Genomic DNA, 18967 nt, shown 5'->3' with positions numbered 1-18967 from the left:
TATGAGAACCTCCTGGGCCACAGAAAATAATTAAATAAAGCTGACATGTAGTTAAAGTGGCTTTTTAAAAAAAGCGAATAAGTTTCTAAACTCATACGAACTATGGTTATACATTATAGATTAGTTAAACTATTCAATATTTGTAATAAAAGACAATTACACTTACAAATAATTTAATAGTTATGTCAATAAAAAATGTCTTAATACAGAAAATCCAATCACATAGTCTGCTCAAATGGTGACAGTGTAAAGAATGCTATACATATATTTTATTGATATCAAGCTAATTGGATCGTATCAACTTAATTGATAGAAAGAGACAAAAGTGCATTTGCCTCTTTCTATTAAATTATATTTATGCTGTGAGGAAAAGAAAAAAAATGCAATTAGATTTATATTTTTTTTTGAATATGTAATATTGTCAAATTGTTATTGGCTTTTGTGTATTCGGGAATTATGGAAGAACATTTCATTTTATTACATTCACAAATATGGAAATGCAAACATTATTAACTAACATTTCTCTTAAACTAAGACCTTTAGCAATATATTATACCAAAACATTCAAAATCATTTGCGTAGTAAACTAGAATGCGCGACACCAAAGTCTCGCGTTGTAAAAATTTACTAAATTTGGTAAGTTGGTTAAGTTATTCTGCGTGGCCAACTTAGGGATTTTCCCACCAAATTTAGACAACATCAAGGTGTCCAGGGGTTTTAGGGAGAACACTTATTTAGGGGGAATTTTAAACACTTTATTCAAGAGAACTAAGGGACTTCTTTGGTGGCGCGAAATCAAAGTTGAAACATCAACACGAGCTGTCAAAACTGACATTGCATTAACCAAAACTTGATTAAGACAAAATTAGTTTTAGACGGGCGTGACCCATTAATGTCACATTAAATTGTATGGAAATGACATTAGCTCACGATTTGCATTACTGGGTCACGTCTGTCAATAAATGACTTTGTCTCAACTCAACAAATTGGTTCTAATATTAGCGGCGCGCGAAAAAACTGCCTTAAATAACGCTCAGTCGTGGAACGTCGAAGAACTTAAACAGAACATATCTTAAACTTGGCATCACGTGGTACACAGTAGTCGCTATTGAGAGTAACAGAATAGTAAAACCATAGTCAGCTTAACAGCATAACAGCTTTTAAAACTAATCTATACAATTTCCTGCTGCATAGTAGTTCTCGTAAACAAATCCATTGTCAATGCGCTAAGGAATACTGGAATGGAGCGATGTTGGTGTAAATGCAATTCTACTAACTCGCCTAGAGATGTCGAATAGTCAGTATGCACCATCTCTATGCCGTCCTCACAGAGGGTGAAGGTGAGGTACTCCTCAGCCGAGTCCGCGTACATATTTGATATTCTAAAACAATAATTCATAATACATCAAATTAATTTGCAATAAAAGACAAAATTGTATCATTACCCGAAGTCTCTTTGTGGCTTTTTGTATGTTACAGGAGGCAGACAGATAGGAAGTTAGTGATGTTAAGGGATACAGCCGCTCATGGACACTCACACTGCCGGAACGCTCGCAAGCGCGCTGCTGGCATATTAAGAATTGGTACGTTCTTTTCTTGAAGAACCCTAAGTCGAATTGATTCGGAAATACTTCTATGGGATACTGATTCCACATAGTGGTGGTGCCCGGCGGAAATTGCCTTAAAAAACTGCTGTCAAAATGATACGGCTGAAACATTATGGGGTTGCGATGTTAGACTACGAAAAAACTGACTTTTTGAAGGATTAATAAATCTAAGTGACTTTGTTACCTATAAGAAATATATAATGACCTATTGGACATTATCGGAAACAACACTGTTATATTACGATTTATGAGTGTGGGAAAAAGTATAGGGCTCATTTTGTCTTCAAGTGTGCGATGACTAACATTTGGTTTATGCTTCTAATTAATAAAATAAATCAATGGCGCTACATTTATAGGTGTGGGGCCTCAGATTTCTGTATCTCAAAAGTCAAAATCAAAATAACTTTATTTATATAACTAAACAAGAACATTTATGAATGTCAGAAAAGAAGTTAATTTATAAATTTACATTTACTCCCAGTTCGCAAGTCAAGGGCGTAGAGTGGGCAAGAAGAACTGGCAAGAAACTTTCCGCCACTCTTTTTAATCGCTAAGTTTTGAGTTATACAAATTGTTTGAAATGGAGCAAATCATTCCAAAGATTAGAATCATTTAAGTATTCGTCAAATTTATACAAAAAGCTTTATTGATTAAGTAACGTTTAGCGTTTAGAGAGTTTTGAATTTATTTAGTGATAATTCTCTAATTTCATTTGGGAGTTTGTTGTAAAATGAATACAATTTCCATATAAGGAGCGGTTTGTCTTCTGTAGCCTGGTTGGGCGTACGCTTAAATCATTTCTAAATCTTTCGAACGGTGAAGAAAAACATCGTGAGGAAATCGGCTTAACTTAGACCCTAAAAGTCGACGGCGTGTGTCAGGCAGAAGGCTAATCACCTACTTGCCTATTAAATTCACAAATGATCTCAAAACATATTTACAGAATCTGAGGCCCAGACCTAAAAAGGTTGTAGCGGCATAGATTTTTTTCTTCGATTAATAAGAGACGTTCAATTGTACTTTATATAATGCATTGTTGAAATACCTGTAATTTTTATGTCCAGTCCTATCAATCTTGTATCCTAGCAGCATGTAACAGACATCTCTGTACTCTTGCGCTGATGCAGTGAACTCCTCTTTCATCCTAGAAAAAATACCGTATTTATTCTATGGCTGGATCTGTGGTCTGTGTAATTTACCGACCTTTTTAGCAAACGTATTTTCCTATCTATCAAGTCAGTTATACAATAAACTTAACAGGATCCATTACATGTATGCTAAGTTATTAAACAAAATTAAAAGAATAATAATCTAGTGGCTTTGTGAATTAAGGTATGAAGAAACAATCTAAACCATCCATGGTCCCACCCAAACGTACAATACAGTAGAATTATATATATATATATAGCCCTATTAACTCTTTGTCTCTTTTTATCACAGCATAAACATAATTTGTAAGGAGCCGTAAGATTTGTTAAAAAGAGTGCAATAAGGCTGATTTAGTTATTATCAACTAAAACACTAAATTACCTTTGCAGTTTAATCCTGCTATTTTCAAGGGTTTTTTTTAATTCTTGCACCTCTTCCGGACAGGCACGACTGCCCTCACGCAGGGCGGTCTTCAAATTTTTAATCTGAAATTTTTTAATATTATACTAAGTACTAAGTAACGCACTAAGGAAAGTTTAGAAACATTTACATAAAAATGCTTATATAACCTACACCACATGGGGGGTTTTGTTAGTAAGTTATCACGTGTATGTAAAAAATGTATTACAGATCTGTGTTCCGAGGACATATATTCATTTTATAATGATTCTTTATACCTGTATTGGACTAACATCCCTATGGTAATCCATAGGATTACAAAAACTCAAAAAAAACATCACCCTTTATTTAGAAAAATAGTGTACGTAACACCATCTCAAAGCCAAAATAACTTTATTCATATAGGTAAACAAGTACATTTGAACGTCAGAAAAGAATTGATTCTAAATTTACATTTACTACCAGTTCGCAAGTCAAGGGCGTAGAGCGGGCAAGAACTGGCAAGAAACTCTCCGACACACTCATAAGTGTTTGAAATTAAAAAAAATGTGTTCATTATTAGACAATATCGATAATTACCTTTTTGCCATCGCCTGTGACGATGCCGTACGTGTTGAGTAACAATCTAATCTAGTAAGTTTAAAAACTAAAAAAAAAACTAACCTCTTCTTGAGCGGATACAAGGTCCGATTGCATTTGTTTCTGAGCCATCGCCGCCGGATTGTCTGCCATGTGTAGCACCTAAATTATTCAAATCATTTTAATATACTAAATAAGCTAATAATACATCACGATCACACCCCACACACACCCTCACGTATATTGCCTGACGTACACACCATCACACAACACACCCGAATCAGGTACATATTATTGATTTTTTATCTAAGTTGCGTAATAAGACTTATTTGGTATTGTAAGTATCAAATAAACAATTGCGTTGTAAGAAAACAAACTTTGTTTGTTAGACTTACACTATTAAACTTAAATCACACTATCCTACCTGAAAACAAAAAAACGATATTGAAAGACTTTATTTAAATTATTAATTTCTTTTTAGGTTTTTTACAATAACATAATAATTAAACAACATCGCTATGTGCCGCGTCAACAAGATCCAATTCCCCGGTTACTTTCGCTGCTTAATGGGTTTCTCTGACGAACTTTCTAAGAAATTCGTTCTTTTGTTTACAAATTGGTGACCATAACTAATAAGTCATGGATTATCTATAGGTTTTTCTACTCTCCACTTAACGACAACTCTCTATAACGCCAGAGAATGCACAGACCCTTCAAAGTTATATAGAGTTTACACTGTAGATATACACAGTTATATATGTAACAAAAAAATATCAACCATTTAGACGATAATAGTATTATGATATATACTATATCTACGCAATAAAAATATTTTGATATATGTTAACAAATTTATTTGATAATTAGTAGATAAGTTAATTTAAAATGTGTTTTTTTTAAATGATGTTTTGCTGTAAAATTTACAAAAAACAATGTATACCTTAGTCGGTGCAGCGAGTTTGTCAAGATGCGCATGCAATTGATCTCTTTGTGCACGCAGTTTGCTCGCTTCACGCTTTGCCATTTCAGCTTCCTCTCGGTATTTGCTTGCTTCCGCTCTGGCGGTCTCCAACGCTGGAAATAAGAGGCTTACTTCAAACAGGATATCCCAGTATGAATTTTTATTTTTATTGACTAAGAATTCTCTCGCAAAATACTTCCTGTTTTTACCATCATAAACTAGAAGTCCATATCTTCAATGACAGGTATAATTAAGAATTCAAAGACGACAAAAATATTTTGTATATACAAAAATATTTGCAACTGATGAAATTTAATAAAATCCAAAGTAGTTTTAAAATTATTTTAAATTTTAATTATTATCAAAAATATTTAAAAAAACCGTTCTAAATCATCACTAATAAGTAAAATGAGTTAAGAAATTTCATATATAACCGGACTTTTTGCTTGTCCGATGGGTGGCCTTGCAAAAGGTATTGGTCAGTGAGAATTAATGATTTCTTGAATTATTATGAGCTATTGTATAGATAGTTTATTTTTTGAATTATTGACATGAGATCGCAGCCCTTGAACACTTTTACGGCCATAAGGCTCTTAATCTCATACGAGCCATATAGCCTTAATTCGACTAAGGGGCCTTCAAAAAAAGAGCGTTCCATTTATTAAAAAGCCGGCAACGCACTTGCGAGCCTTCCTGGCAATGTGAGTGTCTGGGAGGTATCACTTAACATCAGGTGGGCCTACTGCCCGTTTGCCTCCTATTAAAATTAAAAAATCTTTAAGGACCCTAATTCGAATTGGTTTGAAAATACTTCAGTGAGGTGATTCCACATAGTGGTTGTGCACGGCAAAAGTGCCTTAAAACCCTGTTAATACCATTTATACATTCAAATATGTACTTTTTTCTCTATTGTTAAGTCATGATATTAATAAATATAAAAAAAAACTGACGTAAATGTATGATAAAACCCACAGACCTTTCGTTTGTGACTCTTGATCGTGAGTGGCAAGAAGATCCCTATAGCTCTGCAATGATCTCTCAAGCTGTTCCACCCTTGCCGAGAGTAAGGCAGCACTACCAGCCCCCACGTCACCACTCAATGTCACTGTCAATTCCTTTTCGTAGCTGTCAAGCTGCTGTCTAAAATTACATCTCTTTGAGTTAATAGATTCTGATGTGTTCCGATCAACATGTAACAACAATATTTCGTCTCTGTTGTTCAAATTGTATTTACGCTATGATAGAAGGGACATATGTGAATTGGGGTTACGTTTTGTTAGAAATACGTTTCGTTTTAGTTTAGACCCGGCCTGGCTTTTATTTGTGTACCGGCATTAGGTAACGTGATGTGGTCTAATCTATAGCCGATGCCAAGGTCTTCTTAGCTCTTAGGAGTACAAGTAAGCGATGATTCAATTATCAAGCGATTTCACATGTTTTCAGAACGTGTTGTTAAAATATAACCTAAAGGACTAAAAATCAAACCATAATGTAATATTGATGTAAAGGTTAATATAAATATTATTTTTAGTTATATACGAATTTTATATTAATATTTTTTAATGTTATATACGAATCATTATAATATTGTAGAGATGTATTTGTAAAACTAGTGAGTCGATTATGAAAATAATAATGTAGAGTTCAGGCAGCAGTAACAATATTTTCTTACCTATAACTATCCCTTTCTCGGGTAACAATAAGAAGTCTCTTCTGTAGTCTATGAATGAGACTCTCCTGATTTTTCTTTACGTTTTGTAGATCATTCAACTTGGTTGTCGCCTTGTCACGTTCAAACTTAACTGTTGCCAACTCCTATAAGGTATTTATTGATACTTGAAAAAATACATCGTATTCTTGCGTACGTTAAAACACAATACTAAAAACTGAACTGTGATGTGATATGCATATGGACAAAAATAAAATCAAGAAAGTCATTACAGATTAAACGAAATCAAGCTATTACGATGTAAATTAGACAATGACAAAAATCTACACGAAATCGAATCGAAAACAAAATTAAAATAATAAAATGTTATACGGCGCGCTATCTAGTACGTTGTCGAAAACTAAAATGAAAGTTGAAACCCCTGTGCCCCGAGATTCAAATGTTATACCTCGGTTAGTTGTACCATCTGCGATTCAGCCTGGGTGGCACCAGCTACAGCAGTCAGTTGACCACTCAGGGCATTATCGAGTGCAGAAGACAGCGCCCTTGCGGATTCCACGCCGTGGCCTCTTGCAGCGCTACGCCATTCCTCCAATGAGGATTCTAAGGTAGATATCTTTACCTGCAATACAATAAACGACACTAACGTAACGTATGCCATGGTACTAGATATGTCATGCCGCATTCGACCAGCCTATAGTCTTCCACAGACCATTCTAAAATCCGAAAAATACTAAAATCCAGTAGTGCTACAACCCTATCTATGGCTTCCCTCAGATTGCATCTTTTAATAGTAGGACAAATTAATTTCCAAAATAAACCTTTACTAGCGGATATAAACCCATTACATTATTTAGTGTCTCTATAATTGCTCACATACTAAATGAAAATAACTTCAATTTTTTTTATATGATACCAAGATATGTCAAAGATTATAATAAGAGTAACTTAATAATCATCATTTGTTTTATTCGAATGGTAACACCACTATACCATAATTACCTTACAGGTTGTAAATTGTCAATGTATCAAAGATCGATGAGCTTCGTTCTTTCATCGGACGTCGTACTGACGTCGTCTTTAATATAAAATGTAAATGTCGGACTACGATATTGACAACAACTTGGCAAATATTAATCCCTTCGAATCTGTGCCATATATATATATATAATAAATTTTAATTTGTTTTTAAAACAAACCCCGAGAATTACGGAGTCTTACCTTAGCCTCATGCAATTCCTGTTGCATTGGTTGAAGAGTGTCAACCTTACTACTAAGAATATGTACGTGTTCCTCCAACAACAGTTTATTGCACACCGCATCACGTAGCGTGCGTTCCGCTGCTCGGAGCCTGCCTACCTCCTTCTCCAACTCAGCCATATTTGATAGACGTTTTTGAGCCGTCTGTAAGAAAGACCCTTGGTATATATATACGGTGGTGCCTGACACGCGGCGTCGATACTTAGCTATGAATACCGTAAATAAAAACCAATACGTTTTAATCGACTACAAAAAAGATCTGCTATATTTATTTCATTAAACATTTAGCTACATATAGACCACATTGTAATTAGAGAGGTATTTAGTAAAAATAAAGTAATCCTATTAAAAAAAAGTGCCGATCCTGTACTACAGCTCAAAAGATTGTCATAAATCAATTAACATTAATGTGTGATATTAATCTAGAATCGAAAATATTTGATTGAGGTGGTTTTCAAGCTTTGCAAGGAACATTTGTGTTTTTTTTTTGTCCCCAATTTTTCAAAAATTCAAAGTATTTTTTTTAATAACATTAATTGCTAAGTCTTGGCCCTCAATTTTAGCGTACAAACCATTGATGGCACTTATAGAAAAAATAGAGGCTTGCCGAAAATAAGGCAGTGGACAAAGTCGTGCGGCGACCTTTATGACTATGACGTACTATGCTTGTAAACAAACCTCAAGGTACTTAGTTACGTGTTAATTATTATTATTAAATTAGACATATATATATTTCAGTTAAAAACAGTCTCCAACTGAATTTAACACCATTATTAGGATTAGACGGACAAATATACATTATTTAAAATCATGCTACGTCATTGATTCGACCAGTATGTAAACGTTTTCTGTCACGTTACTAACGTATATAAAAAACAATATTTTAAAATAAATTCATGTTAATTTACAAGATAGTTTACTTCTTAATGCTTTTTAAATCCATGTTTTATATGAATTACTCTAAATAGCTCTTTATTTTTCATACTGTCAAATTGTCTTATTAATATACAGTAAATTGGCCAAAAGAATTTACCTTAGCTTGTTGTTGCCAATCTTTATACGAGTCCCTCTCATATTCAATTTCCTTCAACTTGTTAGTGGCCTGTTGTAATTCAAATGTTTGCTTCTCGAGTTGTGCTCGGAGACTTGTACATTGATCTGCTTTAGTTTTAAGTTTTTCAACTTCCCCTTTTAAAAGCTGGCTTTCTTCTTGTGCATCTTCTAAAGCCTATAATTGGGAGTTCAATACTGTGACATTGTTATTGTACACAAATATTTTATAATGAAAATAATCATTAGGAGACATATCAATAATATTAGTTACAAACTATTTTAAATCATACTTTAGTATTCAAAATTTTGTATGTAGAAAAATCTCACCGCTAATAGTTCATTCATATCCTTTTGCATTTCTGATACTTGATCTTTGCAACTGACATTAGCTTGTAATAATTGGTCTTTTAACTCAGCAACTTGCTTTTGGAGCTCCATTCTATCTTTCTCCCATTTTGCTTTAGTGTCTTTGAATTCTTTCATAGACTGTATAAAAAAATATTGCGGTATTAAATACAAAAAAGGATAAAGAAAAATATATGGAAATAAAATTCAAAGTAAAATAAATAGTTAAAACTTGGTTAAAGACTGAATGTAAAACCAAAGTGATTTTGTAATTTGACCAATCCATTTTATTTTTGACTCAATAATGGACAATAATTAAGCCAATTTTTCTTCTTAACAGCTCCAAGTAAATAACAAGACTAAAATAATATTCTTCAGAAACCTATAATTACCTCCGTAAACTCTTCACGTAAATCCTGCTCTCTTTTCCTAACTATCTGCAGTCTGTCATCCAAGTCCGAAATGGTTCTCTCATCTCTCTTGTGTTGCTCTAATAGGCAGGCCTTTTCTTCTTCAAATAAGATTTGCATTTCTTTACGAATAGCATGTTGATGATTGATGCGAGCTTCTAATTTTATTATCTAAGATTAATAAAAAACTACTCTGTATTGATGAAGCCATAAAAGGTTACATAGTGATAAAGCTGACATTTCCTGCATACAAAATGTTGGGTTGTTCTTTTATTTACTTGAACAGATACTATATGTATTTATTGACATACGGTGCTCAAAAATATACTAAAATATCACATGCTGTAAGTATATAAAGGATTCTTACTTGCGCCTTGGCACCAATTAGGTCAATTTTTAATCTTTTTGCTTCCCAAGGCGAAGGAGGCACGCTACTAGTTGAATCTGATCTCGTTCTCTTACCAGGTGTCTCTGCTATTTCACCACAACTAATTTTGCGTTTTCCCAAATTGGATAGGTTAGTTATACCTAAAATTTGCAGAATAATAGCTGAAGTTAGTAGGCAGATAGTTAGTAGTTGTTTAAAAGTATCAAAACCATATGGTACCTTCTTTTATAGATTGGTTATTACTTTCTGAGAAATTTAACTTAGCCGAAACCGACAACCTATCTTTTGGGGGATCGGTGTTAATAACGCGCCGAAACGGCTCTAACACATCGTTAAAAAGCGACACGTCGCTTTCTTTAGCCATAATTATCAATATTAACTCATCAAGCCAATGAAATATGTTAACTTTTAAAGAAAGACTAACGTTTTAAGTTTTTATAAAACCGCAATCACGAAAATAAATACAACCATTGATTGGAATTTTTAAGTTGTATTTTGTACAAGGAAGTTTCTTTATACTTGTCATCTGTCAGTTTGTGATGCTTTGACATTAGTAGACAAAATTCAGAGGAAATAAAGTTGCCAGAAGGGTTTTATTAGGGAGCTCGTACGTTCATTCAGGGGGATTTATGGAGTTACTTACGTGGAGTTAGTAACGAGTTATTCAGCAAACATTATTACCACGTCGTAAAATTACGGCCTTCCCATTGCGATCTATACCCAATGGCTAAAATATGGAGGCCGATGAAAAGAAAAGTTGCAGTGGTAGCGACATTTACAAGGTAGAGGTAAAATAGGGACAAAGATTTGAGTCCCAACTATGCAAATTGTCAAATTGTATTAGATATCTGTGGGTTCGCTTGGTACTAGGAAATGTGACGAGAATCGAGATGCGCTTGCGCTGCTTTGATTTCAAATTCTATTTTATTTACTTTAAACTTGTAATGTTTTTATTCCTGTTTGAATGAAACTGCACGTAATTTATATACAGTAAACACAGTGAAGGTTTATTTTCTAATAGAAAGAAAAAATGTAATTATTCAATAACAAAATAAGATGAAATTAACTAAATAGGATGGCAGATAATAAAATGAGGAGCAATAAAGATGTAAAAAATTTAAATCAAAACGAAAATTACTGCGTCTTTAATGTTATTAGTGTTTTTATATCACTTGTTACAATACTTGCTGATTGGACCACAGGTAGTATTAATGATATAGATTTCATTTAGGTACTTAATTTTTTTTTAATATTCTTTAACTGTTTTAGATATTCTTGTTTTTATTGAATACTGCAAGGATGGCTATATGGACTGGGCTCTTATCACTATAACTTTCATTATTACACCCAACATTTTATGTAATATATTTTCCTTAAGATGGTATGTGATTGATAAGAAGCTAAGGGTTCATCATTGGATTACACATGGATTTTTAGCAGGATTATTAGAAAGGTATCCATTACAAATAAAAAAACATATAATTTGTTTGTTTCACATTAATTGTAATAATAAATTAATGTGAAAATACTAACTTTATGCAATAACATAATATGAATTTAAAATAGATATTAAATGTTGTATCATTAACATTATATAAAAATAATTGGGACTTTTCCAAGATATTGGAGGATTATACTATGTTTATTCATAAATGCTCCAATCCTAATATGGCATATATCTCTGGCGGTCTAACTTTTGTCATACTTAGTGAGTTGATAATGTTGAGCGCACCTATGGATAAAGCTACTAGATGCTCATTAAGCTTTAAATACTAAGCCCATTATGTGGACCAATTACACTATAGCATTGTTCTTACTTAATTATAAGAATTTACTTAGATTGTAGTTAATATATTAATTCCATTTCAGAAACACAGTATTTTTGTATGAAGTATTTTCATGCAAAAATTTTGAACTGTTAAAGTCCCAAAAGCTCCTAATCCAAAGGAATGATTTGAGCCTACTTCATTTCTTATATGTATTTACTGGAACCATACCACAAATAATTTTACAGACTCATGGAATAGTTGTATTAAATGAAAATTATTATACAAAAGGTAACCTTAACTTTTTTTATAATTTTCTAGTAAATTTTTATAGTAAAATTCGGTTGTAAACTTAAGGATTCTTAAAGGGAATAAAAAAGTATAACAACTAATTTAAAAAAGAAGTTATTTTTACAATGGATATAATCTACTCAATTTCTGTATAATCACAATACTATTTTTTTTCTAATTGGTTACCTTCATGTACCTTCGTACGTAATGTAAAACATGTTTGCTTCCTCATCTTACAGTTTATTTTTAACAATTGTATTCCACTGGAGATAAACTTAATGATAGATGAATCATGAGATTAATTATATATATATTATATCAATATAAATTCAGCATGGTCTTGCTAGTTATGGCCGTACGTGTAAGTCAATTTGGATGTAAATTCACGAGCGAATTTCAGAACTACTAAGAAGTATTGTTTAGATTAAAATAAATTTATGTTCATTTAATTACTGAAGGGCGTCCAGTGGGGTTAACACAATATACCTACATCAATTTTGTTGAAACAAACGAGCTCACTACAGTGAAATAACGCGATGTTCGGTTCCGTTATTAATTAACAATTTACCAACTTAAGAAATACATTTTATCAGTAAATCCGAGTTATTAATGTTTTATTTCTAATGTAATATGACGTTAATGTTAATAAATAATTAATATATATTCATAAATTATTATGAATGAATATATATGTAATATTTTTATTATATTTAATACTGTCGGATTAGATTTCTGTGTAGGGGGCGAACCTGAAAAAACTCAGCACTGCATTTTTCTCGAAAAATACGAAGAGAAAAGTAATTCCGGACTTCACTTTAAATTAACCTATGTAAATCTTTTTTCTAGTATTTTCGCTAACTGCTTCAATTGCATCAGTTAGTTGGGCCTGTGTTACATATATATACAGTACAATGTGCATCTCTTCAGACCAGATTAACTGGATAGCACTATTGCTAAAACTTTTGTGGTACTTTGGTACTCTTATTGGAAGAATATCGGCACTATTATTATTCAGCATCATATTTGGAGTTTGGACGTTGATTCCTTTGGGTATGATTTTTTATTAAATGTACCAAACATTACAAGCATTATCATTACATAGATATAATAGCCAGCGAGCGAAAGCTTCACCCCAAATAAGCAACAAAAAGTTTTTTTTAATTCTGTCTATATATTTCATTCATTGTTAAAATTTTCATTTTAACTAGTCCTACTTTTCCGAACCTGCAGAGGGCTACTAGCTAACCTCCCCTGACAATTGACTAGTGACACCTTGAACAAATAACTATATTAAAAAATGAAAAACATATGTTATTTAAACAACAAACTGTGTTATTTAAAAAGAAACTCTTGTTCTAGGCTTACACTGGTCTGCAATGACCTTTTGGATAATAACCCAAAAAACAACATTCTGCCCAAACAAATTCGAAGAGACACTTTACAATGCTGTAATGGGCTTTGTATATTGTTTCTGCTTTATTAATATAAAGGAAGGTCATACGCGATATCGTTTACTGCTTTTTTATACGCTCATGGTCACTCAGAATATGGGAAGTGTGATACTCTATATGCTGCTGAGTGAAAACCAAAGACATCCTTGGTCTATTGCATCAACGAGCTTAGTAGTTGTCGGAACTGTAGCAGGTAGAAAAGCTTTATTAATTATATATTTAAAAATTTATACACGCTATAAAAAGTATAGCCAACGAAATAGTACAAATTATGGAATGCTGACGTAGCGCTAGGTGGTCGTATTTGGAACTATATAAATGGAAGCACAACATTCTAAGTAAATTCGTGTAATAACAATGAATTAACTAATCCATGTATTCGACAAAACTATCGTAAAGTTCATGGTAGCCTTATTGAACACATTCATTATATACATAAAATGGGATTAAACAGTGTTAGTTTGAGCGTTAGAGGTCCGTGTGGTCGTAGATGCGAAGGCCAGCTGTGTACCAATGGTGTTTCTATGTGGGCATTATACTCGCAAGTACGGTGAAGGAAAATATCGTGAGTCATGCCGTATACCCAAAAATTAACGGTGTCACAGAAGGCATCATCAATTATTAGAAAAAAAAAGATAATGAAACATATACAGAAATCTAAGGCCAAGGGTTGTAGTGCCATTCGATTTTTTATAATATAAACAATTAAAATACATACAAATAAGTAGTTCAAACATTAAAACAGATGAAATATCTTTAACCTTGTTTTGTATCTTTAAGTAACTTTTTTTTTCTTGAAGGGGGGCGAGGTAGGTTTTTATGTAGAAAAAAAATACACTGAAAAACTTATGTTTATTACTTTATTTACGAAAAGCGAACATCCTCTATGAGGTAGCAAACGTACTAAAAACGTAGGCTCATTAAAAAAATCTAGACGAAACGAACTTCGCGAGGGCAGCTAGGTTATTTATAAAAGTCATGATTTCTTCTACTCGTAAAATTTAATGATAAATAATTTGCAGGGATAGCTGCAATGGTGATATATTACAGATATTATCATTCGAAAGGCCCAATCCCATGGCGATACATTCACGAAGATGTCGAATTAAACAATAAAGTGATCAATGATACCAAGAATTCGAATAAGATAAAGGGTGGCCTTAATAATTTAAGATCGTTCAAAAATTCTAATATTACAAAAGAAGCAAACGTGGAGATAGAAAATAGGTAATTATTTTTAGAATTAATCATTGAAAACTAAGCTATAACATCTAGGTCACATCCTCTTTCTTCTTTTGGTGCTTCTCCATCACTGGAGGTTGGCTGTCACTCTTGTAAAGCGTGTATAGTCCAGGTGCAACAGCTCTTCCGCAGTCGCAATACCTACCACTTCCACCCTCCACTCCCTAACGTTACAAAGCCATGAATTTTCCTTCCACCAACAAATCCTTTACTGGATTATTCTAGATTTTACCAATTATAATTAATTGAAGGAGGTGGTAGCGGCCCTGTTACAAAAAAGTCTATCCAAAAGGCTTCCATCAGGAACATTTAAAAAAAATATTTATTTAATAGTTCTATTTCAATCAATGTCAAAGTACTAAACATTCAAGTAAAGATATTTATTCTGATAGCATCACAAAATACGTACAAATAAATAATTATATTTTTTGTAGAAAAGATTCAAACACTACACTCCCAGTTCAACAGACAGAAAATGAAAACGCAGATAAAAAGTTCCTTTTGGATCACTGGATAGCAAGAGCGGGATCTCCTACTTTTACTTCAGCTCCAGTAGGAAACATTAGTATGGATGTCTCAAGTATTGAATTATACACTGTAGAAAATACTCCGCAGACTATTATTCCTAAACGCGATAGTCTTATAATAAAACCGAAAAAGAAGATTTGTTCGCCAACCGAGCTTACTCTAAAGCTTTCTTCGATAGACAATATAGAAAGCTCCATCGACGAAATAACGTCTAATGCACTTATCCAAAAACGTCGTGGAATTTGCTCTTCTGACGAACTAAGAGATGATTATAATAATCTTGGAACTTCTATGGTTCAAGAGTTTTCTAAAGAAAAAACTGATCGAAGTTCCGAGTTAAGCCACGACACAGATGGTTCTAACAAAAAAACTTCATCAGATTCCATAGATATGGATCTCGATCTGAGTTTCAGTGATATAAACAGCTCGGATATTAACACATTTAATGAGAATATCGTCCAAAAACTGTGTTTGAGTGCCTTAAAAAACATAAAAGTTGGAAACCAAGATGCAGATATAGAGAACATTCAACGAATAGCGTTAGATATCCTAAAAGAAATGTATACAAAGAAAGACAGAAAGAAAAATGGTATCACCGGTCTCTTTCATGTTAAACGCGATCTTGATACACCGACAGAAATTCTATCAGTTCATGATTATGAAAATATTTGTGCTGTAAATATAGCAAGAGAAGCTTGGGGACTGCGTTCGTGGAACGGGTACTGTGATATTGAAAATTGGATGCATGACGGCAGCGTTGTAAGAGATAGAAGTCGAGATTTCACATCAGAAAGTTCAGAGATTAGCAGCTGTCTTTCTCAAGAATTAAAAAATGCCATTTTGTCGGCACCTCCTTTTCCGAGAAAACCTCACACTTATTCCAACGTATTTGTTAAGGTCGACAGAAATCCTGACGATTATGCGAATACTATAATGTGTCAGACTGACGATATTGTTAAGTCGTATATAATTGACAATTGTAAGGATCCTAATCATCTCGAACCAATAATTGAGGAATTAGATGATTTAGGCGATATTGACCCGTCTATTAAAAAACGCATGAATTCGGAAAGTTCTCTCGTAGCGACAATAGATGAAATAAGAAAGGCAACAGTAACGAATTCGCCTAGGAACTTATATCATAGAAGAGAGCATACATGGGAATCTCCACAGTTCAGTTTTAATCAAAGTGAAAGTACACTTCAAAAGGCTCTCTGGAAAGAACCGTCCAAATTCGACGCTTGTAATATACTGGAATCTTTAACAGAAAAAGAGTTGTCGTTAGACACATGTCCCGTAGTTAGGTTAGACACACATGCGAAAGAGCTAAGCCTTTCGGATAGTTCATACCTTAATAACTCAAGTTATAGCAATAATACTCCAAGAAGAAAATCAAATTATTCTCAAAGAAGTCATAAAAACCAAGATGATATATCTAGCAAAAATATTGATCTACTCTGGCAATTGGTTTCGGAAAATACTTCGCCTTACAACAATGACACTTTTTCTCTAAGTACGAAAACTCCTTCGTTGCAATCGCTAATTCAAAACGATTCAAATGCCGTTAACACATCTTTGCCTAAAAGTAATATTAAGAGGAGTTCAAGAAATAAGCCCAGGAGGAAATTTTCAATTCTACGAGAGAAGTTTGAACCTAAAATTTATTCGGACGAAGAAAACTTGTTCCGCTCCGATAACAGTTCATCGAAGCTCAACGTCAACACGGACATAAGTCAAATAGAGTCTAATATTGATTGTTTCCAAAAACCTAAAGACTGTCTCGCCTCATCAGCTGATGAATTGCATGCAGCAACGAAACAAATGAAGGAAAAACGTTCGCTTTTTATGAAGCAAGTATTAAGTCCGCCAAAATTTAATACAAAATTACGTCACAAAATGTAGATTTGTTGACTGCCTGCGACTGCTATATACAGAGTATCCATGAGAACCAGTGAAAGATAATTGGTGTAGTATCTAAAGTAAGGTAGTAGTATCGATCCCCGGATGCAGCAAAAGACTTTCTATGTGCGGATTTAACTTTCATTCCAATCTTTAAAAAATCTGAGGCCCAGACCTAAAAAGTTTGTAGCGCCAGTGATTTATTGATTTTACCTAAAGCGGACTTTCGTACTTATTCAGTCGCAATATCTCCCAATGGGACATGGGACTATAGGAATATACTTTAGTATATTCATTAATAATTTATAGGCAGCTTAGTGATATTATCAATCCTTAAATATTTTTTTCATGAACAACTACGGATGTGGTTTTGTATGTTTGGATACAGTGGTAAGGTTCCTAGTACATAATTCCATCATATTAAGAAAAATAACAATCATAAGTCATTTAACTCGGATCTCAGCATAAATTTAGTCAACGTATAAGTTTAGGCGCCGTTACCTCGAATGTAATTAAGGAATCACTGATTTTTAGAAGCTAGTTATCTTGCCTTTTAGCTGTTAATTGCACTAGATTTGTTAAGTATTATACACATTTTACGGTGAAATGTATTGAATGTTCCATATAATTTAGGTTTTGGTATACTTTATAAGTCCATTTAAACGTAGTAATGCATTTTATACATATTTAAATATTAAGTTCTGTACCGGTGCTAATTCAATTTGTAGATAGATTTTACAAGTTGTCATTGTATGATTGGAAATTGTCACCGACCCTTTTGAATTATTTTTTATTTAGTACGGACACACTTAAAAGAAGTGCTTAAGTAAATTCACATTTATGGTGAGCTAAGGTAAGATTTTGAGTCGACACTTAACGTATATAAAAAAATGTTTATTATGATGTATAATGTTTATATAAGATACAAGTAGACAATAGCGTAAAAACTATCTGTACTCTTTTAAAATATCTCATACTGACTTCTAAATTCGGGTTCAAATTAAAAACGAGCTCGAATTATGTATCGACTTTAATATGATAATCACTTTTGACGTGTGGAAGTCCAGCTTAACGGCAAGTCATATAAATAAAATATACTAAACCTTGAACTCCTAACGTCGTCGTTTCGTTCGTCTCTTTTTGTCAAATTGTATATACGTTGTGATGACAAGAGACACGTGCTTTAGTTAAAGCAGATAGTATCAAAAGTCTAAGTTTCGGCTACATAATCTTACATTTGATATTAGAGGTATTTTTCTAAGATTGCGTCCTTGTAATGGAAGCTACATTCCATATTTAAACGTGATAAAAATCGCTTCTGAATTATGGAGATTCAGCCTTCCAGTATATATCTATAAATTGATTGCTACTTTGAAACATTTTATATTTAAGTAGGACCTAATATCGAATTGCAACACTGCTCATTACATACTTGAGAAATGACTTATGCAATTAATATCGTATTACTATAAATGTTTTGTAAACTGTGATGTAAGTGCCTTTATTTTTATATCATGATCTTCCGCCAGTATTGTCTTTGTAATAAATGTTTATACTTTACTTGGTTTTATTATTTTATATTAGGTAAATCAATTTAAAGAGAATTGTGTTTAATACGTTTGAAGTAAATATTGTCCAGGTTTCCATTTTACTAAATTAGCTGAATAGACATGTATTTTATTATTTTGTACTCTTACTTGTGTCATTCATACCTGATCCCTGATACATACAATTATTGATAACCTCCTCCTTCGGCTTTTTGAAAACGCTTAACAATTTAAATGAGTTTTATTGGTTAATACGGTATAATAGTTCATTAATACGAAATGTCAAAAATTTATACTTATTGATACTCAATCATCTTGCATCACAAAATGTGTTAATTTTGTTATTATTCTAAATGGATTGAATATTTTTACATTGACAACACAAAATAAAGCAAAACGGGGCGTGACGAAAAGTATTTTTAA

General features: G+C 32.8%; 2 protein-coding genes across 2 annotated transcripts; one reads left to right on the top strand and one right to left on the bottom strand.

Annotated features, from left to right (window-relative positions):
• Positions 1-156: 156 nt before the first annotated feature.
• On the bottom strand, positions 157-10321 carry LOC123713454 (mitotic spindle assembly checkpoint protein MAD1). The gene is made up of 14 exons (XM_045667121.1): positions 10040-10321; positions 9800-9960; positions 9415-9603; positions 9005-9163; positions 8658-8852; positions 7586-7768; positions 6813-6986; positions 6368-6510; positions 5672-5835; positions 4675-4808; positions 3819-3896; positions 3138-3241; positions 2653-2751; positions 157-1382 (listed from the first exon to the last, which is right to left on the bottom strand). The coding sequence occupies exons 1-14, from the start codon at positions 10182-10184 to the stop codon at positions 1172-1174; spliced, it is 2139 nt and encodes a 712-aa protein (XP_045523077.1). The 5' UTR covers positions 10185-10321; the 3' UTR covers positions 157-1171.
• A 383-nt stretch (positions 10322-10704) lies between these two features.
• Positions 10705-18864, top strand: LOC123713404. The gene is made up of 7 exons (XM_045667047.1): positions 10705-11022; positions 11090-11273; positions 11690-11877; positions 12724-12927; positions 13237-13521; positions 14351-14555; positions 15005-18864. Exons 1-7 carry the CDS (start codon positions 10896-10898, stop codon positions 16998-17000), a joined length of 3189 nt encoding a protein of 1062 aa, XP_045523003.1. The 5' UTR covers positions 10705-10895; the 3' UTR covers positions 17001-18864.
• Positions 18865-18967: the final 103 nt, after the last annotated feature.

The sequence above is a fragment of the Pieris brassicae genome, chromosome 8, assembly GCF_905147105.1.
Source record: "Pieris brassicae chromosome 8, ilPieBrab1.1, whole genome shotgun sequence".
Lineage (NCBI taxonomy): Eukaryota > Metazoa > Arthropoda > Insecta > Lepidoptera > Pieridae > Pieris > Pieris brassicae.
This window is presented reverse-complemented; position numbering and strand designations above follow the sequence as displayed.

Bases quoted from the DNA above. Each gene is read 5' to 3' on its own strand.
- LOC123713404 (XM_045667047.1), top strand. From the start codon at position 10,896: ATGGCAGATAATAAAATGAGGAGCAATAAAGATGTAAAAAATTTAAAT. The intron at 11,023-11,089 runs GTAGTATTAATG...TAACTGTTTTAG, and splicing joins ACTTGCTGATTGGACCACAG to ATATTCTTGTTTTTATTGAA. The intron at 14,556-15,004 runs GTAATTATTTTT...TATTTTTTGTAG, and splicing joins AACGTGGAGATAGAAAATAG to AAAAGATTCAAACACTACAC.
- LOC123713454 (XM_045667121.1), bottom strand. From the start codon at position 10,184: ATGGCTAAAGAAAGCGACGTGTCGCTTTTTAACGATGTGTTAGAGCCG. The intron at 9,164-9,414 runs GTAATTATAGGT...TTTTTTATACAG, and splicing joins TACGTGAAGAGTTTACGGAG to TCTATGAAAGAATTCAAAGA. The intron at 6,987-7,585 runs GTAAGACTCCGT...ATTGTATTGCAG, and splicing joins AGGAATTGCATGAGGCTAAG to GTAAAGATATCTACCTTAGA.